Source organism: Artibeus jamaicensis, unplaced genomic scaffold (genome assembly GCF_021234435.1).
Source record: "Artibeus jamaicensis isolate MK-2021 breed Jamaican fruit bat unplaced genomic scaffold, CSHL_Jam_final scaffold_537, whole genome shotgun sequence".
Taxonomy (NCBI): domain Eukaryota; kingdom Metazoa; phylum Chordata; class Mammalia; order Chiroptera; family Phyllostomidae; genus Artibeus; species Artibeus jamaicensis.
The window spans coordinates 29,872,156-29,895,731 of record NW_026522047.1 but is presented as its reverse complement, the minus strand read 5'-3'; the positions used below and the strand labels follow the sequence as shown (position 1 = coordinate 29,895,731).

General features: G+C 36.2%; 1 protein-coding gene across 5 annotated transcripts in view; it reads right to left on the bottom strand.

Moving 5' to 3' along the window:
• Positions 1-7,875: 7,875 nt before the first annotated feature.
• The window catches only part of MAP9 (microtubule associated protein 9), a 32,588-nt gene continuing 16,887 nt past the window's right edge, over positions 7,876-23,576 (bottom strand). For 4 of the 5 annotated variants that reach the window (XM_053658655.1, XM_053658656.1, XM_053658654.1 and 1 more), the window contains exons 8-14: positions 22,613-22,683; positions 21,307-21,475; positions 20,517-20,606; positions 18,939-19,100; positions 18,670-18,815; positions 18,354-18,486; positions 7,876-12,216 (exon numbers count right to left, since the gene is read on the bottom strand). In XM_053658655.1, coding sequence (XP_053514630.1) covers positions 12,094-12,216; positions 18,354-18,486; positions 18,670-18,815; positions 18,939-19,100; positions 20,517-20,606; positions 21,307-21,475; positions 22,613-22,683 — 894 coding nt within the window. In that variant the 3' untranslated portion in view covers positions 7,876-12,093. Of the gene's footprint in view, positions 12,217-18,352; positions 18,509-18,669; positions 18,816-18,938; positions 19,101-20,516; positions 20,607-21,306; positions 21,476-22,612; positions 22,684-23,576 lie in introns of those variants that run through there. The other variant, XM_053658657.1, reaches the window with a different exon arrangement.

The following is a 23,576-nucleotide window of genomic DNA, read 5'->3' as shown; positions in this document are numbered from 1 at the left end:
TAAATTTCTAACTTTCCCTCATAAATTACTAATATTGTACAGCGTGTCTGCCCAAAGCTTGTGCTAAATAAATAGTTGATGAAAAGCTATGGAATAAAACCTTTTGAAAAGAAAGCTTTGAGGGGAAATACACAGTAGGCAGCACATAAGAATATTTCAAAAGATGAGGCTACTAGAAAGTAACAGTATAAAATAAATCTACCCCCCAAATCCCAAGAAAGTTGGTTAAGTGAGGGCAAAAATTTATACATGCAGGAAAAATTCCCCACAAACAGAAAAGTTTGACAAGATCAAATGAGAAAATGCCGGGAAGCCAGAACTTGTTCCAACGGCTAATTTTTTGTTATGTGGTTGTCACTTAAGTTTTAGTCTCCAAACCCTCATTTCTGAGAGGACAGCGCTGGAATAGATGATATCCAAGGCACATCTTGCTTAACAAAGTGACATTGAGGTTGTTCACCTGGGCATTTGAGCGGATGTGAACTGCAGAGGGAAGTAAAATGAGATTACTTGGATTTTTTGGACAGAGAATATTTTTAAAACTTACATACGAAGAATTCAATCTCTACCTATTGCCTCAAATAGTGAAAAAAAAAAAACATTGGCTGGTGTAGCTCAGTAGATTGAGCATGGGCTGTGAACCAAGGGGTCACCAGTTTCATTCCCAGTCAGGGCACGTGCCTGGGTTGCAGGCCAGGTCACTGGTACAGGTCCCAGGTAGAGGATGCACAGCAGGCAGCCACACATTGTTGATCCTGTCCCTCTCATTCTCCTTCTCTTCACCTCTCTCTAAAAAATGAATAAATAAAATATTTTAAAAATACATACACTTTGGAAACAAAATTAGGAAAAAAATCCAGGCTTTGATGTAATTTTAGAAATCTTTGCAAATTAGTAACTCCTCCAGATTCTCCATTTCTTTCTCTGAAAAATCAAAGTAGTATCTACATCATTCTCCTCTTTTGAGCATTCAGCGTTTGTAAAGTATACATGATGTGTATGTAAAGAGGTCTGTCTGGAAGAAGTCCAGCCATTGTTAATATAATGAGAAAGGTTTGCATGACATCGATGTAACCTGGCAGCCAAGGAGAGTGGACCGGAACGCACATGGGTGAACAGTGACGACTTCACTGTACTAGTCAGTGGGGGCGGTAGATGCTGTTGAGTGAGTATGTGGACTGCGTGGCCGTCGTATTCAAAATGACTGAGTGGAGAAACAAAGCTGCATCCAATTTGCCATTAAGCTTGAACATTATGCTGAATAAATTCTTCCACAGAAACTATTCTGATGATTCATAAGGCTTTCAGAATGATGCAATGAGTGCAGCACAAGTAAGTGCGGCACAAACACTTCAAAGATGATCACGAATCTGTTGAAAGTGTTCCATGTTCTGGAAGGCCTGGAACAAGCAGAACACCTGGGAATGTTGGATGTGTATGGGCTACAGTCAACAAAGGTGGGCAAACAGACAGTTCGAGAACTAAAGCTGATGTGGGGATTCCAAAAAGTTTTGTGTCCGAGATTTTGATGCAGGATCTGGGCTTGAAACATGTCGTGGCAAAATGTGTTCCATGACTTCTCCCGAAGCAGAAGGAACTCGTGTTGCAGTGGCTAAGGACTTGATTCAAACCACGACCAATGAACCAGTTTTCCTCAAGAAGGTCATAACCAGAGATGAACGATGGGTCTATGGCTGTGATTCAGAAATGAAGACACAGTCATCCCAGTGGAAGTCACCTGGCTCTCCACACCTGAAGAAGGTACGGCAGAGTTCCAGCAAGATCAAAATCATGTTAATTATTTTTTGGTTGGGAAGGTGTTGTCCTGAGTACACCCCTCTAGGCCAAACAGTTAATAAGGAGTACTACCTCAGTGTTCTTCAGTTGAGAGACGTGTACCATGAAAACAGCCACAGCTGCAGGCAACTGATGATGGACAGCTTCCTTATGACATCATGTTCACTAATGCACCGTGTTCCGTGCAGAGTTTTATTGGCAAAACATCAAATTACTCAGGTGACTCAGCCCTGCTACAGTTCAGATTTGGCACCCTGGGACTTCTGGCTTTTCCCAAAATTAAAATCACCTTTGAAAGGGAAGCGATTTCAGACCATTGATGAGATTCAGGAAAATAAAACGAGGCAGCTGATGGCGATTCCAGTAGGATTTTGCAGGGTGTTTTGAACAGTGAAAGAGATGCTGGGAGAACTGTGTGATGTCCCAAGGTGCCTGCTTTCAAGGGGACTGAGGCCTCATTGTCCTGTGTACAAGGTTTCTTGTATCTTTATCTTCTTCAATAAACATCTCTATTTTTCATATCACATGGGTGGATACCTTCCAGACATACCTCAGTATGTATGTGCCTAAAACAGCGGTACTAGATTGATTGGGGAGTATCATTTCATAAGGTATATAAATATCTAAGCATTATGCTATACACTTGAAATTAGTATAATATTAAATATCAACTTTAATAAAAATAATAAAATATATATAGAATTAGATCCTACCAATAGATTCTTAATGGTAATATAAACACTATAAATAGGCTCCGCAAGCAGATGCCAGGAAATTTAAGGAGTCATGGAGTTCTATGGCTATAATAAACTTTAATATTATTTTACAGATGAGAAAACTGAAATCCAAAGAAATTATCTTTCCCCAAGTTCCCAGGTTAGTAATGGCAGAGTTGGATCAAAAATGTACCAATACAAGGGAATATAGTATAATCTTGATGTTTCATTCCAAAAGAGTAAAAAGAGTTTTCCCTGTTTAAATTTTTTATGAAGCTAAAAAAAGGGAATTTATACATAGGTAATCTAAATGGCTGACCATACAGCTGTTTCCGTGGCTCCAACGGCACGTCACTCTGCATTCTGGAACGCGTGTTGGCCAGAACGGCAAACGTACGCACGCCATGACCTCTGTGCTGTCAGAAAAATACTGACGCAGTAATGGATTCCCCTTTCCTTCAACACATGACAAGTTATCAGAAAATATTTAAAGAATAAGTATCAAATGTATGGAAAATCCTTCATTAGTATGAAATTTATGGTCTATGCAAGATTTTTCTCCAACTAAAATATTCATATCATGAAAAATTACTGATTTTTGAAAATTATTGTTTTTACAATCATTACTTGTATAGACAGATAAATATCTGGATAATTAATATCCATAGTCTCACAGCCTTTAATGTAAATCTAATACACATAATAAAATATACAGGAGTCAAAAATAATATTGGACAATAAAATAATTAAATTTTTGATTTATAAAACCAAATGAAACAAAAAGAAAACAAAAGCAATCTGCAAAACTGTGACAGAAGTTACTGCACTAAAATTGCTTCATGGGTGAATATGTAGATGATTTTTATACCTTTCTTAACCAAGAGAGATTTCTCTCATTTCTCAATAGTTTATACATAGGTAAGGCCACTAGATGTCACTATAAGCTAAATGATTTTGGTAAACATCTACAATGAACTGATTTAAAGATTAAAAGGATGTTTCCTAGAGAGTTTGGGTTCAAGTTATAAAAATGTCATTCTACATTTTTGCCTAAATTTTTTTATGGTTTTCTAAATTATATTTTATTTCTTAAAGACTTCTAGAACAGATTTACTCTGCAAAAGTCATAGTAGGGAATAGGTTTACAGAACTGCTGTGTGCGTGCCAAATAAAAGGGGGGAAATAAGGCTGTAAAACAGAGGTGAACCTCAATATTATTTATAAAACAGTAATGCAAAAACTAGCAGACCGAGTGGGGTGTTAGAGAATGCATGATTTTTTAATACCAAACTATAGATTTCTGTAAAATGTGGCATATAAACTCAACTATTACAGTTAATATGAAATGCATTATAGAAATTCTAATTGATCATGCCACATTTGAATATGAATATGAATCAGACCAAACAAATCGCTTTCTTCCTAATGTTCATTGACTACAAAGCTACATAGGTGGCGTGCTATGTGGTTCTCAAGTATTTCACAAAGTACTTCAGTGAGATTTCTCCTGCTGTGCCTAGAGATCCATTTATGATCCACCTGTGGGATCCACTACCTTCACAGGAAGAAAAGCCTGGATCTCAGTTTGAAAATAGAAACAGAGCCCTAATTTGCTGACCTTTAGAATGTGTGGCTTGAAAGCCTTTTCTTCCTCATGGGGTACAAAAGAACCTGAATGGATAGTCAGGGGAGTATCTAGCTGTCTCTCCATTTGTTTGCCTACCCACCCATCCCATGTTCATAGTCAGACCCCTGAGTGGAAATGCTCTGGAAGTGGCAGACGGGGACTGCTCATGTCCTGCCTCTCACCAGAGAGGACTCATCAGCTTCCCTGGTCCTTGTGTGCACATCTACAGCCTTAGTGTCAGTTTGTAACTGTTGGAAAACCAATAAGAGAAAATTGACTTAACTGCACCCAGAGAACTTTATTAAATATGAAATCAAGCTTCTGAATTGTAAAATCAATATTATTTTAAGAGGGAAATAACAATATCTGAAAACCGCATCAAATACCATACTTTCCCGTGTATAATGTGCTCCTATGTAAAATGAGCACCCATGTTTTGGGGCCAAAATTTCAGGAAAAAATCTTTCATTTTAATTTTTTAATTCAATGATTTATTTATTTATTTATAATTGGAAACAAAACCAATTATTATATTCCAGAGTATTGTTTTGCATACAGATATTGTTATTGCATTCTAGAGTTATACTTTTAATGCATAAGCATAAATAAAATTAAAAACATTTATATAGAAACAGAATTAGTACTACCCATGTATAATGCACACCCTTACTTTTTCCCTCAAAAATTTAGGCAAAAAGTATGCAGTATACACAGCAAAATATGGTACCTATCTGTTCTGAATGTGATTTAGAATAATTCATCTAAAAATATAAAGAACAAAGAAAAGTACTACATAGAAAACTGTAATAATGATGGGGTAACGCATTCTAAGCATATAAAGAAGAAACATGGGATCAGAATTCACAGACCACACATGTTCAGTCCATTGACTGGTCCACTGCAATTAAGTGAATAGATAACTGCGTGACCACTCCCTCCCCAAGGAGATGCAGGATGTGTGGAGGAAACCATACCGTCTGCTGTACAGAACAGAGCAACCCCACACAAAGTGACATTGAGGCGGGGGTTGGGGGCATACTGACACCCGGTCCGGAGCCACCTGGCTCCAGCTTTTTATCAAGTTACTAATGGAATCAGACTGACTCTGTGGGAATCAAATTAGGCAAAGGTTTTGCAGTGATATATTCTCAAGCAATGCAAACAACTCTCATTCATTTGGGTATTAGTGAATTTTCCTCTTGGAATGGGTAGCAGTGTGTTAGGTCAACGGCAACGACAGACAGGGTGGTCCTTATCCAGCAGCCGGCCTAACCGGAGTGCTCTGCCACACACCGGCAAAGGCGTGACTAACCACACGCTGAGATCGCATAAATCTGGCCCTCAGTGTCATCGAGACATCCCCGTAGAGGGTGCCCCATGTAGAGTGACTTTGCCTCAATACAAAATATTTCTAGGCCACAGAAAAGTAGTCTGGGAGCCCACGGGAAATTAGAAATCTTTAAAATACATTTTAAAGTTTCCAAAGATCAAGTGAGATACACGATTTATTTCTTTATTCTGTGACACACATCATCATGAACCTCTGTATCTAATTAATGCAGGATGTGAACATTTCCAGCCACTAGAGACCAGTGCCACAGCAGTGCCCCACCAGGACACTGAGATGCCCTAAGGGCCCTTTAGCTGCACTAGGAAGGCAGGACAGCCGGCACAGCTGATGTATGGAGCTTCGAGGAACTCTTTTGTGGGGATTTCAGAATATTTTTATTAAGCACTTATACTAATACTTTATAAATATTTTAGTATTCAGACTTAAACCTTACTCTTTCCATTATTATATTTCTTTGATTTTTAAATTTTTCTTCTAGATTTCATTTTATTTTTATTGTTGACACTACTACAGATGTTCCTATGTCCCCCCTGCCCACCCACCTACCTCCCCCCAGCCCTCCCCCACTTTCCCTCTGGCCATCACCACGCCGTTGTCTGTGTCTACAGGAGTTACACATGTGATCTTTGGCCATTCCCTTCACCTTTTATCCACTTCTCCCCTGCCCCTGACAGCTGTCAGTCCGCTCCATGTGTCCATGCCTTTGGTTCTGTTTTGTGTGCATGTGTGTTTATTTTGTTAGACTCTACATATAAATGAGATCACATAGTATTTGCCTTTCTCTGAATGGCTTATTTCACTCAGCCTAATAATCTCCAGGTCCATCCATGCTGTTGCAATAGGTAAGATTTCTTTCCTTTTTATGTAATAGTCCATTGTGTAAATGTACCAGTTTTTGTATCCAATCATCTACTGATGGGCATTTCGGCTGTTTTTGGATCTTAACAATTGTGAATAACTCTGCTATGAAAATAGGGGTGCATATACTCTTTTGAATTGGTGTTTCAGATTTTGTTGGAAGCCGCCCTACCTGGTTTCAGGAGCTGTAACTCCCCCGTGGCTAAGGCTGAGTGAGCAACCTTTGGACCTTAAGCCACTAAGGAGACAAAGGTTATCTCCCTCGCAGGAGTGCCGCTTCTGCTTCTTTTTTCATAAACTGGCCTCCAATGCTTGATCAGTTAGCCAATGACGGGTAAGATTCCCCAAGGGGGGAACGACCTAAGACAGGCATGATCACGTGGAGGCCCCAGGGAAGGACTTGGGGGCTGTGGAGAAAGGGGGTGATGGACCCTCATCCCTTGGCTTTGACAAAGCCTGCATCCTCAGTCTGTCTGCCAGAAGTCTCCTAAATTTCTTGGCTATCTTGCCTCCTCTACCTGACTTAAGCTTGAAAAAATGACTGAGGCTGGTGCAGCCCTGTGCTGGAAAGGGTGAGGTCCCAGGGAAATCAGGCCTGAGAATGAATATGTAAAATCCTGTGAAGCCTGCTTTGCTAAGAATCTCTTAATTAAATGCTAAAGGTCCAAGCAGGAAATGAGTTTGTTTCCCAAAGTTTTGTAGCCTTTTAGCTGATAGACCCTGACTCAAAAGAAGCCCTAATAGTTATTTGTATGCTACCTATTGTTTGATCCTTACTGCCTGACAATGATTAATGTAACTGAACCCAATAAAAGCCTATCTAGGCAAGGGTCAGCATGTTCTCCCCTTGAGAGGGTGGTCAAGTGGCTCTGAGGCGCTCCCCCCTTGAGGGAGTAGCTGTGCAGTCCATTTTCCTCCACAGGACATGGTAGTCCATGTGGAGGAAGATGTGAATTTGTCTCATATCTCATCCATGATGCCACAGGCACTTTAGGCCAGTGCATGCATCAAGGTTTCTTAGAATATTCCCAGAAGTAGGATCACTGACTCAAAAGCAGTCCCATTTTTAATTTTTGGAGGACACTCCATACTGTTTTCCACAGTGGCTGCACCAGTCTGCATTCTCACCAACAGTGCACTAGGGTTCCCTTTTCTCCAAATTTCCAGCATCACTTGTTTTGTTGTTGATTTATTGATGATACATTCTGGCAAGTATAAGGTTTTATACCTTATTGTGGTTTTAATTTGTATTTCTTTGACGATTAGTGATGTTGAGCATTTTTTTATATCTCTATTGCCATCTGCATGTCCTCTTTGGAGAAGTGTCTATTCAGGTCCTTTGCCCATTATTAGTTTATATTTGGATATAAAAAAGTTTTATATCCAAATTTCCAGTCATTTCTAATAAAAGGCACATCAACATGATATCATTATTTCATCTTTAGCCCACAAATAAAATTCATACCACATTTCTTAACATTAAGAAATTAAATTTTGGCACAGTCAAGAAATAACATCACTCTAAATAAATCTTGAATGCTGTACTTTAATTAAGCACCACATGAAAATATGCTAGGAGAAAGCAGACATTAAACACATCTCTTCAAGTAACTCTTAGACACCCCACATTCAACACCAAAATTTCAGTTCACCCAAGTTAACATCATACAATTACTTGTAAAATATATGCTTCAAAATAATCAAATTACATAAAATTTTAAATGAACAGAATCCAGGTCTCCAGTTGAGCATTTACATAGCATTTACTATTCTGTCAGCCAATGTACTTAGGAGGCAGAACAATTGACATTTTTGCTTTTAGCAGAATGGGAGCTTATAGGTTTAAGTGTGTTTTAATATAGCACTACAGAAATCAGCCAAGATTAAATCAGGAATATGTATCCTGTACTAGTTTACTCTTAGAAATTTTGACTAACATGCATTTTTTCCCATTTTTTCCCATTTTGTGAAATTCCTTTTCTCTGTTGTATCTTAGCCCAAGAGTCAGGACTTATAAAACTTTAAAATTTCCTCATATTGTAAGTGGTAGGGTAGGTGCCTAAACAGGTTTGATCTGCTGATAGTTATGGGAGAGGCAATGGGAAAATAAGGAAACATCTGAGAGGATAAAAATCCACCCATGAGCACAGTTACACAGACAAGTGTACGTGTAAAGGTTCGGCAGATTATCAGAATTGTGGGATGGTGGGCAGAGGACAAGTAGGAAACTTGGTACCTGAGTTCTAACTCCAGATTTCTTAGACTTTTTATATGAGCTTGGGCAAGTCAAAGTCTTGGGCATCAGTTTCTTCAATTTAGAAAAACAGAGTTTGGCCAGGTTTATTAAGTTATTAAAGTCCCTTTTGGATGAATAGTTATATTACTTTAAGGTTTATATAACTGTAGATACCTAATTATTATCAGGTACTGCTTTGGCACCAGTGAAAAAACATCAGTTTCAATACTATTTAAACCAACAAGTGCACTACTAACATTTTCAAAATGTGACACATTACAGACCAATGAAATACTGTTATCTCTGAATGGTTATTTTCTTTCATTTAGGAAACTTTAACCTTCTGATCAAAAATGCTATATTGTTTGTTTATTTATGTAACATTACTATTTTCTTGGTTATTATGAAACTTAAGTTCTGCATAATTACTTTTAGTATTATATTTAAATTCCTAGAGAAATATTTTCACATATTCATTAAATTTTCTATTTTCTTTGAATTATCAGCATTCTTCAAATGATACTACAATTTATAAAACTAGAAGTTTATGTATGTTCTTAATTCAAATTAAAATTCCTTTATATTATAAATTAATAAAAACTTAATGAGCAAATATCTACATTGGTGATTTTCAACCTTTTTCATCTCATGTTACACGTACTTACTAAAATTCTGTGGCACATCAAAAAATATAAATATTTTTGCTGATAACAAAAAAATGGTATAATTTTGATTCATTCTCACTTCGTGGCTATTGTGTTGGTTGTTGCCATTTTTATTTGACAATTTATGGAAAAAGAGGTCATTTCCTTTGAATAAATAGTCAGGTATTAATGTGTTTTAAAATTCTTGTGGAACACTGGTTGAAAATCGCTGACGTACACTGATATTTTTAAAGGAAATACAGGGAAACCATATTCCTTAGACAATGTATTAAAGAGATTATTACCAGGCTTGATTCTCCCCTTGGGATCTCAAGTGGCAAAGATAGTACTGGACTTTCACCCAGCTCCCAAAAGTCAGCTTTATTTCTGCTGCAGGAGTAGTTTTCATTCAACTAGATAACTGAATCAGCACCAGTTGATGTAAACAGAAAATAATATATGTACATTTTTTTAATCAAAGTAAGACAAAAATCCCCTTTGGAAGGAAATGAATTGTTTGATGTTTGCAAACATCTTAGTTTTCCTTTTCATCCTACCAATGCTAAGAAATTAGTATTTAGATTTCTTTTTAGGATGTCTCTAATACAGGTCACCTCCATATTCTCTTTTGAGTGCCAGGCAGATTTCTTCTTGACTGTCTGCTGAAAAAGTGTGAGGTCCACCACTAACAACCCCATCTGTGTAACCTACACGCAGCGGGGAAATGGTAGGCTCATGATAATAAATAAGAATAATGAACATTTATTAACTCACTGTGTGCCATATGCTTTACATTAATTTCATTTTAGTTCTGAGAAATAACAGGTGATAACAGTAACCCACTAACTATGATAATGTAGAATGATCAGGAAGTTTAAGTAAATATTTTAATGTGAAATCTGTAACGCACATTTATGATCTTACAGCCTTTTTTCCTATTTTTCCTTTTACTTCCCTGGAATTCACAAGTATCATTTTAGCTACAAACAGCTAATTCAATCCAATAAGCACTTAACAATCTATTCTGGTCGGCACTGTGTTTGGGACTATACGGGGGACCCATGGATGAATGAGAGAGGCACTACATCCCATGCTGATAATACTTGTTGCTGGCAATAACGTCGATTTCATGAATTATTCTCTTAGTTCAGGCAGCATAGAAAAGCTTCTAGTTGTGTTTATAAAATGTCCTTTATCTATAGCACTGATGCAACCCTACAAAGGGACCCATGACATCTTCCCCATCTTGAACCTGCACTGCAGCAAGGGTGACTCTCAGATTGTGAAGCTCCTGAGTGACTCCATCGAAGCCTACAGTACCTGACCACTAGGTTTGTCTAACATTCTAACCCTGGATACAAGGCATTTGACTAACTCCTTAAATATTATGAATTCCCTTTCCATTTCACCGCTCTAATGAGATCCACCACCTCTACTAACAAACAGCTATTTCTTAAGGAAAAGGTAATCTGTGGATAATAATGCATGGTTGTAGGATCTGAGAGGTAAAATGTGTGTGTGAGATTGATACGGAACAGAGGTCTTCACAATTGTCGGAGGCCACATGAGAGCATGAAACAAGCATGTGGATTCTGGAGGGAGGAGGACTTAACCAGTTCTATCTAATCCTAACGCAGGCACATGCTACATGTGTGGCAAGTTATTCGATGTCTCTGAGTCTCAGTATTTTTATCTGCAAAATGAGGCTAATAATATCTACCCTGAATAGTAGATATAAAGATGAGAAATAACGTTAGTAAAAACCCAGCAGAGAGGATACAACAGGTGCTTAATAAATAGTAACTGCTTATTATCATCCCTCATTGCATCGCACATTGGCCAATGTAGCATTTTAACTCTGAGAGCATTCACTTGGTCTGTGATAAACTAGCCGACCAGTTCAAGTATGAGTTCAATTACCACAAGCATATGCAGAGATCTAAATAAATAAAATTGTGTAGACATTTTCCACAAACTCCTTTCCATACAGCTGTCTTCCAAATAAAAACTATAAGACTCTGGATTAGTTAAGAGGGCAAAAATTGCCTTTATCACATTTATGGCTTTAGTCTAGAAAATAATAATAGTGATAATGACCTTGAACTTTGTGGAACTTCCCTAACTAATGCATAAGTATATCACTACCATGGAATGGATATTTTTTGGTATCACTGAAATAAAAAAGATTGAATTTAAAAAGACAAATTTCAGAGGTCTGCTCATTATAAAGTGCCTATGATTGTCATGTAAGTCTAGAACAGATAAGGGTCATTCGTATTAAACATAAGGCAGAATTATTAAACAAAACGTCTCAATGATTAGTGTCTTACTGAACTACTGCCTCATTTGACCAAAATGCTAGCTTGCACAGTGCAAATCCAACTGCTTTTAGCTAAAGATCAATTTTAGAATACTACATGCCAGTCCCCAGCAACTGTTCATTTAAAGGCTTGAATCTAGATGCACAATCATATATACATTCATTTTTTTCTATAATTATTGTACCTAGATGTTTTTTAATAATTATTGGGAATAAACACACTTAAATAACACAGAGAGCACAGTGAAAGTGACCACTGATCACCTGACTGTAAGAATCACCGGGGCTTGGTAAAGGGTTATCTGTTTTCAAGGTAAGAGCAGTCCGACGATTAGCCTTCACTTCCGGCAGCTGATCTGCAGTTCAGGATCTGCTTTCAGTGCTTTCACTGATTAAGTGCCAAAGCATCTTTTTCATGATCAGCAGAAATGACTGGCATTTAATTAAAGTATGCTCTTCTAACTATAAATAACTGAATAAATAGTTTTAAACATATGGCTAACACTCTTGAATCAGGAGCTAACTAACGTAGGAAGTAGAACTATCAAAACACTTTTGAGAACACAGTTCTGCTTGGAGGGTTCCATGGAGGAAGTGCCTCGTTTTCAAGAAAGGAGTGGCGTTTCTTTCCTTTCCGTTCAATTCTTTCCTGCCTTTCTTTCTTTTCCTAAAGAGAAGATAAAAAACTATAAATTTATATGCATGTTTAAATAGAACAAAATAATCCACTGTAAGAGATTTAAATGTCATTTCCTAGTTTACTTGGTTATAAAGGACTAGCAGCTAGGGAATGCTGCTACAGTATCGGTAAACTATCAGTAAGTATTAATGTACCACTTAGTTTTTTAAATATGAAGTGATATTTAAAAGAATTATATAAAACAGAGAAAAAGACCTGTAATTCCATAACTCAAAGACAATAATTCTAAGTTAGTGATTGTTTTCTGAGAACAGGTTCAGAAGGGTGCAATGGTTGAGCAGGCCACGGCAGCGAGGAATAGTTCAGACTTTTTACAGACGTTTGGACACTGAGACTCATGTTTCTTTGCTTATTATGGAGGTTGAGCACACCTTTATTTTTTTAGCCCTTTTGTGAACTTTTTCTCAGTCATTTGGCTCATCTAACCATATGGTTATCAATGCTTTTTAGTCCTTGATTTTTACCAAAAATAGGATATTTCAGCCAGAGACAACAGTTTAAATAGTAACATAAACAAAACGTGTGTACCCACCATGCATGCCCTAAGAAAGAAAACACGATCACGCCCTCATCACACCTTCCTTCCTCCCCACCCCAACGAGGTAACCACCACTCCAAACTGGAGGCTCACCAGCACATCTCTTAATACTTTTGTTATATATGTATTTATCCCAGAACAACACAATTTTGTTTTGCAGGTTTTAGAATTTATAGTAAAAAGATATTGTGTGATATTTTCTATTGCAACTTACTTTTCCCAATTCATTATATTTCTAAGATTCATCTATGTGGAGTTACAACTTTAGTTCCCTGATGTATACAATTCCAGCATATCAACAAAACACAATTTATTAATCGATTTTTTTGTTGAAGTCGTGTTTTCATTTTCCTCACACAGACAGTGATGCTATAAACATCCCTGTTTATTCCTTGGGCTTATAAGCCAAGGTTTTCTCTTCATTTGTATGTACAGGAGTGAACTTGCTCATCTGTGGAGTAAGAATGTCCAACTCTGCTGCAAAATTTATTCTCTGAAGTAGCTGTAGGAATTCACTCTCCAACAGCACCTATCCTGACTTTTTATTTTGATATATGAATTATTATAAATTTAATAGGTTTTATTGTTATTTCTTATAGCACTTTTAATTTTTTAAAAAGCATCTCATTATTATGTGATTTAATAGATATTACCTTTTATTTTCTTTTGGTTCTGTTGTTTGGTATTTTATATTTAACACCCTAATTGTTCTGGAGTTTCTATTGCTGTGATTCTGTTAAGTGATTTATGTGCAAATGTCACACAAATAATCCCAATTGTTATTTCCTTGCACCCATTAATTGGTGTTACTTTGTTATACCGATAGCACATCCTTACTTGGGGTAGGTTCTAAGGTGTCCTGTGGTACCACAGTGCTTCAATTTGCGTTTATTCACTGAACTGTTAAGCACTGAGATCCTACTCGGGGTCATTCAGTACACTGGGTACCACGTGTAAAATCCAAACACACAAATAGGATCCCTTTCCCTCAGGCAACTTGTGAAATAGTTAATACACAAATAACAGGCAATCCAAATTATGTGCATTTTTATAAAATACATAAACAAACTGTTGTGCCTGCTAAAGAAGAAAAGGGAGTACTTTCAAAGACAAATGGGTTCAGGAAAAGTCATCTTAAAGTGAGACAGGATGGAGAGAAGCCTCTCCCGATAAGCACTGAGGAGAGTGCACTTCCCGCAGAGAGAATAAGTGTGGGGGCTCTGACAGTGGGGAAAACCTGGGATGTGGGTGTAAACAAGAGACCTGGTGTGAATAAAAACTGGTAAAAAAAATGGGAGAGGGCTACCAGATGAGAATAAAAGGCAGACGAGTAAGATTATGAGGCCTTGTAGGCCATGGTAACGGGTGGGGGAAAAAAGAGAGAAGTCAACAAGTGCCACTGAGAAGGCAGGCAGAGAAGTGGGAGAAATGAGGGGAACAGGCCGGCCAGAGAGACATGGCGAGAAGGGGAAATTGGCTCTGCAGACCGCTAAGGAAGCTAGGAAATGCGGCAGGAAAGAGCCCATTTCGCCGGCCAGGTGGCCAGACAAAACTGCCACTTTGGAAGCATGGTTTCAGTGTAGGGCTGAGAAAGGGCCCACACTGGTGTGTTGGGGTGGGAGGGATACAGAGAACCAAGAAGGTATGAACAAAACGTCTTAGAGGTTTAACTATAAAAAGAGCAGTGAAATGTGGAAGCATACCTGGAGAGAAGTGAGGGAATTTAAGAATTTTTATCCTGGAATATGATGGGAATTATCCAGGAGAGAGACAGGCTGGTTCAAAGGAGAGTGGAATGATAAATAAATTAAATTAAAAAAATAATTAAATAAAGTTTTATTTTATCTCTTGATAAAAATGGTCCTGCCTTATCTTACTTTTAAAATATTGTCTTCCATATTCTCACTTTATTTTATCAGATGAATTTTAGAACCATTTTGTTTTCCTGCACATAATCTTTTCAAAGAAATGACTATCTGACCATGAAAATGAAATCTAAACATTAATCTAGGAATACTTGAAATTTTAATAGCATTTGGTCTTTTTATCCTGAAGCTCAGGGGGAGAATTTTTTTCTTTTTTTCAAAAGATTTTATTAATTTATTTTTAGAGAGAAAGGAAGGGAGGGAGAAAGGGAAACATCGGTGTGTGGTTGCCTCTCATGTACCCCTCACTGGGGGGGACCTGGCCCTCAACCCACCCATGTGCCCTGACTGGGAATCAGACCAACACTCAATCCACGGAGCCACACCAGCTAGGGCCAGAGGGAGAACTTTTCCAAGCCTCTAATAACACCGTACAAAGTTTCATGCTTTCTCATATTGGTAAGTTCCTCAGAGGGTAGCAGTATCAGGGAACCTTGGACAACCCTGCCTCTGCAGGCTGGGTGGCTCGGCAAATTATTAGGTATTTATACTTCTTTTATCAATATACATATAGGACGCATAAATGTCACAGGTGAGTGTGATCATGCAAGGTTTCCATCACCATACAATTATTCACACACGACAGGGGAGTCAAGACAGGTGCACTTTTATTTTAATGTCCCACTGTCTTGTTCACATCATGCAAATGTTTGCATGCTTGCTACTCTAGTAAAGCAAAGACCTGTTTATAATTATAAAGCATTATAATTCAAGAAAAAAAATTTAAAAAGCCACGATTGGGTCACTGTTGATCATTTTCATATGTCAGAGAGAGGGAGACTCTCTAGCTAGGTGGGGGGAAAAGTGCCCAGCCTGTACCCACAGAAACTGGCCGAATAAACAAACCCCTCTTTCTCCATTCCATCTGACACAGGGAGAGAGGAAAGTGAAACACGTGTGATCTTACCAGTAAGTGCTAAACAGTCAGAATAGGAAGTAAGCAATTATCAACCTCTGCACCAATTAATATGGATCGACAATGTCATCTTGAGTAATAATTTTAAAAATCTTGTCGGAAAGTCCTTCTGACTGTTGTCTGTTGAAAACTGAACCTTTTACTTATTTTCTTACTAAAGGTAACTAACTAGGAATTAATCTTGAAACCAGCATGAAGAAGAGAGTCTTACCTCATCTTTGGCGTCAGCTTCCTGCCCACCAAAAAAATTACCCATGAAATGCTCACTACCCAAGCTAGGCTGTAGATCAAAATTTTGAGATGTTACATGAAAACTGAAGTTACTAGAATTCCATATAGGGGCATTTTTCTATTCTATCTTAAAACAAATTTCAGTAAGAAATTGGTAAGATGGAGTGTAGATCTGTAAGATGTTGCATACGGATGATTTTATAGGTAGCACTACATTTGTACGGGTTGTATTACATTTCAAAACAAATTATTTTGTATTAGGTCTTTGATGGGTGGATTTTTGTTCTCTAGAGGACTGATCAGATACAAAAGTGACAAAACACTAAAATACATAATGTACCTAACTGTGGCTTAGTTATTAAGGAAATTTTATTTCATTTTTAAGAGTCTGTGAAAATAAAAGTAAAAACATTTACATTTAATTACTCTAAAGGATACTAGCAGTCCGTCAGTACAAGTCTCCTTAATACAAGAAGACTTTTAATTTTTCTTAGAACAAAGCATTTTTTAAGAGTTTAATCAAAAGAAATAACAAAACACTACCTTCTTCACTTGCAACACTGAAACCTTATTTTATTATTTTTCTGCCTGGCACTAAAGTCAACACATAAACAACGATACACTCCATTGGTATTTTTATTAGGATTGCATTAATCAACATCTTTAAAGCATTATTATAACATTGAGTGTTCCTATTTTGTGGCAGTTTTGATCCATTTTCTCCAGTCTTTATTTGTGTCCTTCAAGAACACTCTAAAATGTTCTTCGTATTAGTCTTGAGCATTTCTTCCGTTTATTTCTAAGTGTTTCACCTTTTTATTCTACCTTCAGATAGCCTGCTTTGGATCCTGCATGCCTCTCTAACTAATGTTGCTTCTGAAGTTTCTGTGAAAACCTAACAATAAGAGTCAGAAAACTTTGAGAGGAGAGCTATGAAGGAAGATTAATGCAAACAAATATTAAAATATACAAAGGCCAGAAAATGACACTGTGGTACTAGAATGTATCTGGTAAGAGTGACCAGTGAAACAAAAAGTCAAGAAACAGACCCAAACCATCTGGGGATGTATCATGTAATTAAGGCACTACCTGAAATCAGTAACAGGCTTTTTTTTTTTTTAATAAAAGATGCATTTAGGAAAAGTAAAGTTGGGATGTTTCCCACCACACATCAGGATAATTTTCAAGTAGATCAAATGTTAAAATGTTAAGATATTAAAATCATAAAGTTATTATAATTAAAATAGGAGCACTTGTTTAATCTCAAGTTATGGGCAAGGTCTTTGCGGCTATGCCTGAAATTCAAAACCCAAAAGACTGATACATTTGACACCAGCAAATAAAATAAAAATTTTCATGGCCTAAAAACTATATGCAAAGTTGAAAGACCAACAAAACAATGGGAAGAATATTTGAAACTCATATGAAAATAATAGACTAATTTTCCTAGTGCATAAAAAAACTTCTAGAAACCAGTACGTAAAAGACAAATAGAAAAAGGTGGAAAGTCTATGACTTTACAGTTCATAGAAAAATAGAGATGATCTTTATAAAAAAGGAGGATGCTTGACCTCAATCCTGACCAGAGAAACGAAACTACAAAATACCCTGGATGGTATCTGTTAACCAGCTGATTAGCATGACTTCAGAAAAAGGTTGGCAAGAAACCACTATGGAAAGAAGCCCTAACTGAATCCTAACCCTGCGGAGAAATCTTACACTTTTTGAAACAACTGATGAGTTAACCACTCATACCAATGTGTTAGCTACTCATGTAAAGTACCCATTCATATGAATGTATTACTTATTCAAGAATTAATTAAAAATGCCCATTGATATTGATATTTTAAAATGGAAAACATTATTTGTTGACATTAATGAGAAGTAACTACAAACATAAGTACACTGAAACTAACAAAAACATCAAATATATGTATGTGTGCAAATATATGTATATATATTTGTATGTCTGTGTATATATGAAGCCCGGCTAGATATTTCCCTCCAAAAATGTATTTGCTCTCTTTTATTAAAAGACACCTAAATAAGATCTTTTCTTTGAGGTCATCAGAACAATCAAAAGAGAATGAAAAAACGGAATGATGTTCTTGCCACTAAGCTCAGTGTGCGTGTGTGTCATGACTGGGTCCCACCTGCAAGGATCTGGCAGACCTTCAGTGGCTTACTCGTCAGCACTCTCTGATTTCAGATATGAAAACCATTGCAAAGGAAGAAGGGGCGGGACTGGCTAAGTGGCTACTTATGGGAATGTGGGTAAAGAAGAATGTTATGACTGAAGTTTTAAGCCTGACTGCTTTAGGGAGTAAATCAAAGAAATATTATATATGTAGGAGGAAAGAATGAATTCAACAGGGCAGTTTCTAGATGGAGATGGCCAGTAGGCAGGAACAAAAAGAACTGAAATTAAGAACAGAAAAGTCACACAAAATAAGTACATTTAAAATGATATAAATACATTAGCAAAAACACCTACCAGCCATTTTTCATATTCATCAATGGCTTGTCTATCTTTATCTTTTTTCTCAGTTCTTTTCAGTTCTTCTTTTCTTTTCTCACTTATTTTCTCTTTTCTCTTCTCTTTGAAAAAAGCTTCTTTTTTTTCACTCCTATGTAGGATAGCATAAAACACTGAAAAGTTAAAGGAGAACATATAATAAAGATTTCCTAATATATCTTTGCAATAATGACAATGAGATAGATGCATTAGTAAATTTCAAATGGATACATTTTAGAAGTCCTAGGGGGTTATCGATTTCAAATCTATCAAAATATCTACTACTCTGGATTACCATTTTTCCACCGCAGTTAGGTTGTCTTTCCTTTTCTCAGCAACACTTTCCTCCTCCTTCTGCTTCTTTGCTCTCTCATATTCTTTCTCCTTTTTATTTTTCTCTTTAAGATATTCCATCTTTTTTTCCTTCCATCTTTCAAAAGCCTGAAAAAGTTCAGATTTTCTGATTTATAGCGAATATTGTAAAATCAGTAAAAACTCAATCACTAATTTATATTTGCATATATTTAAAAATAATTAAGAAAGCCATTCAAAGTTGTTGAGTACTTGTTGTGCTTCTTCTTTTCTTGCGGCATTTTCTTCTTCAGTTTTCTTCTTGTTTTTTTCCTCAAGCCTTTTTTTCGCAGCTATTTTCTTAGCTTCCTTTTCTTTCATAGCCTTCCAGGCCTCAAATGATGCTAAGGCTTCTTCTCTCTTAGCAGCTCTTTTCTATTTTGGAGATATAGTAGACAGTTACATATGTATATACAAATAGCCAGACAAATATAGATATAACACATATATATTTACCTTTAATTCCCTTGATGTGTACCATATGTACAAATTGTATTTCAAAGAAGATACTTAGAATGGTTTATATAAATTTATGAAAAAACATATTCTGAATTTTTCATTACATTTTAACATGTCCTTTATGAAAATGCATTTTATTAGCTATTTATCTACTACTACTCATGGGAAAGAAGTTGACTGATTTTTTGGAAGTGTACTGTACAAATGTTATCAAAATAAACTGTAATAGGCTCAGTGGTACTATAAAATGTCAGTAAAATATTTTAAGTAAAAAAATAATCTGCAAAGTACTAGGCTTAAATAAAGTCTGAGTAAGGGAATTTGGCCACGACAAACAGTAAGCTGCAGATCTTTGTGTAGAATAGAGTTTTGAGGGACATCAAAGCATAAAATTCTTACTACGTCAACATATCACAATTGTTGAATAGGTGTGGCAGACTGGAAAATATGCAGGTGAGAGTATAGCAAGTATGTTATTGCTTTCCTCACTTCAATCTAATCCCATCATGTCCTCTAACACTCAATGAGATAAATAAAGCCTTATTATGGAGGTAACATAATTCAGACATAGCAGGACCACCTACCTCACTGAGCTGTGAAGATCAAATGAGATGTGTCTGGCACTGACCGCAGCAGTAAGATGCTGCAGACGTGGCGACAGGTGAGCAGGCAGGCCCCGCAGGGCTGCTCTGCACAGCGCTGTGCATTCGGGTGACAGGTTTCTTTCTACATCCAATTTAGTGTTAGACAGCATCATGAAGTGGTTTGGTTTTGGGTTTTTCCCAGGGCTTTTATTTTGAAAGATGAGAAAGACCCAAGCATATTGTAGGCTACCAAGTAGGACTTAGAGATAGAGATTGAAGCACCAGAAAAAATTAAACAAGAGTTCAGTTCTAGTCAATGGGAAAAATATGAGCCAGGACCTTGGGTAGGGGCTGATCTTAAAGACACATATAAAATCCAAGTTAAAAAGAGGAAAACTGAATGTTAAGGCTGCTGACCCTTTATATTCTTAGGGAAGTTGTATGAATGAGATCAGTTTTTTACACTGAGATAGGTGGTCACAAGCAATAATAATTTTATAATCAGTATTGCCAATGCTATTACACACATAAAAAATAAAAATCAGTGTGTCTATATTTTTATGTAAAACAGTTATAACATAAAACTAAAAATGTATAAAGTTCCTCAGAAAAACAAAACCAGAAATCAACTTTTATATATAAGTTATTTTTCCATTTAAAAAATACTTGATTTAGAAATGTTAAATATTCAGAGATATTTTACTAACTTAAAAATCCAGAATATTTTTACTACTTTATTTCAGAATACCTGTTCATTTTGGATCCTTAAGTTTTCACTTTCAATCCTTTTAATTCTGTGCTTTTCATGTATAGATGCATTTTTCTTTTCTAACCACTCCTATGAGAATAAGAATAAAACTATGATATTCAAAGTTTTTCAAATAAACTTGAATTTTTATCTATTTCTGAAATATTAAAGAATTTACATGCAAAACAAAAACATTTATAAATTCTATATAAACTAGTATCATTTTTCTGATAATATTCTAATATATAATGATCATGAATTAATTGTTATTTTTCTTAGTATAAACAACAGGCATCAAAGATTGGATTTAATGGCCACATATCAATCAATACTTTGCTCTGAAATTCACAGACTATTTTTTAAAATATATTATTCTGTATAACTAAAATATAATTGCAAAAATATTCAGAAAGTTTGTTCTCTGTATAAGCCTAATTCAAACTCTCTGGAATAAAAACAAAACTCTTGTTCCTAACAATATAAACTTTAAGAGAAAAAATATAAAAAACATATACAGACATTAATATTTTTGCTTTTGCTTTATTTTTATAAATTAGCATAGTGTCTTTCTTTCTTTAAAAACTACAGTGACCGGTTAAACAAAGTTTGGAAGGAAGTAATTTAGTAAAAAAAAAAAGTTTTGAATTGTTCAGGTATTATAAAGAAAAATCTTTGCCCATAAATTAAGTATTAAATCATCATTTCTGACAGGGTCATTTTATTTCTTGGGAAATAGTATGCTTATGTAAGTAATTAGGTCTTACAATTAATTTATTTTTCACTTTTCTACCTGATACACAGCTGCCCGTATGTTATCAGCTCTGTCGGGTTCCATGTTCTGTTTCTGTGAGGGCCTTTGGTCCAAAATTTTCAAAGTGCCTAAGTACTGAGAAGAGGTAGTTTTTGATGGAGTCCTCCTTATAGAAGTAGAATTCTTTAAATACTCAGAGGTCATTAATCTGAAAAGATCCAAATACATCAAGATATAATACTACAGCTGCACTTGGTATAAAAAGATTTGTTAGAGTACTATATTTAAAAACTATAACTTAATAAATTATAATTACTTTGAAAATGAAGTATAATCTTTTCTTATTATACAAAGAGACCCATTCGACATAATTTGAATTTCGTAACTTCCAGTTATGGGACTTCAAAGTGATTGCTCTTTTAGGCATTGTAATCATTAGAATATTTTAAAGAAACATGCATTATATCTCAAGTTACATGGAAAAAAACCAATATTAATAAAGTAGGTTTTAGCCTTGGCTGGTGTAGCTCAGTGGAATAAAGTAGGTTTTAATAGTTTCTTCTATTACTTTGTTACATAAACCATCCTAAATAATAGCGTTAGAATACTATCCTCTATTTCAGGGGGTGGTGGGAAATCTGACGCACCGTCTGTTTTAGTGAATGAAGTTTACTGCGTCACAGCTGTATTCATTCATTTCCATACTGTCTGTGGCTGCTTCCCTGCTGTGAGAGCAAAACTGAGTGGTTGGAACTGAGACCTGATGGCCCATGAAGTCTAGACATGAGCTCACTGGCACCTTAGAGACAGCTTGCTGACCCCTGTTCTAGCTGGTTAATGATCATTTGATTAAATAATTTAAAAGATTCCAAAGGTTTTGATTAGCATGTATGAGGTAGTATTTTATTATTATCATCCTCATCATCATCAGTGTTAATGAAGCCAGATAGGTTCTTATCATTTTAATAAAACAACTTAGTCCACAGAACCTCAAGGCTTTGAGTATAATTTTTCATGTGTTAGTAAAAGACACTTGACAGAGAAGTGTCGTGCTGGACCTGAGCTCTGTTACCACTTTGTATCTCCTGTCTCTAAAAAACAGAAGAAAGAAACTATCTAGAAGCAATGCAGAGTATGGAGAATCCTTTTTATAAAAGAATAATTCCTTTCTATAAAAGAATATAACCAACTAAGGAGTTTTATCATGAAGAAACTAATCCATTTCATGAGATGGAAATAAGAGAAAATCAAGTAACACCAAATGCAATTTAGTTTACAGAAGTTCAATTAAAATTAGCTTTGTGGAATGTAACCCATAAGTAAGTAACAATGATGGCTTTATTACCTGCCTGAGGCACTGGATGCTCGGTTACTTGTTGACTTTTTATTCTTCATATTTATATCTTCAATTGTTTTCTATTACATAGAAAAAGCCATAGATGGATTAGTCACCATAATTATCATAGAATGGCCATCACTGAGATCGAACTGTAAATGGTAAATCAATGCTTTTTAAACCTCTACTGGGAGTCAAGTACAGAGTGGAAACAAAGGATGTTACACTTTAGGGGAGGGGGCGCTGACTGACAATAAAAAAATGAACAAATGTGACTCATGAAAGAGCGGAGTGACAGACCGACTGGAGTGGAGGTGAGGGAGGTCCTCACCTCCTTCCTGTCAGAGCTAAGAAAAATAATGAGTAGAAAGGAGCCATAGGAATGTCCCTGGAAAGAAAGACACAGTAGGCACTGAGAGCCTGAGAGGGGAAAGAGCTGGATAATTCGGAGAGAGAAAAGGGTGCGTCCTACTGAAGCGCAGTGAACAGCAAGGAGACCGGGGGTCTCTGTGGTCAGGCAAGAATCCTCTGAAATATTTAGGAAGCGGTAAGTTTACATTTATTCTCATTATGGGAATCTAACCAAGAGAATTTAGCAGAGGAATGAGTTGATTCGACTTAAGAAAGCTCACTCAATAGTAAGAATAAAGCCAAGGATGGATTCAGTCAGAAGAAATATGTTATGATCATACCTGACATATGTAAATGGCCTGTTCCCATTTACAATGACCTATTAGACATTTCTGAGATCCTGTCTATAAATTCCCAAATACCCTTCTTCCTTTTAAGGAATAACCTATCTGTCTATGAAGAGAGATAGGGGCTAGCATTAAAGATGTAAACATATCCGTAATTTGATATTAGTTGTTTTTCCCAAAGAAAGTGGTTAAGAACAATATATCTTAAACAAGGCTTAATGAACTCTCTCTATACACTTTAATAAAAAGTTAGTATTCTGTAGTGTAATAAATTC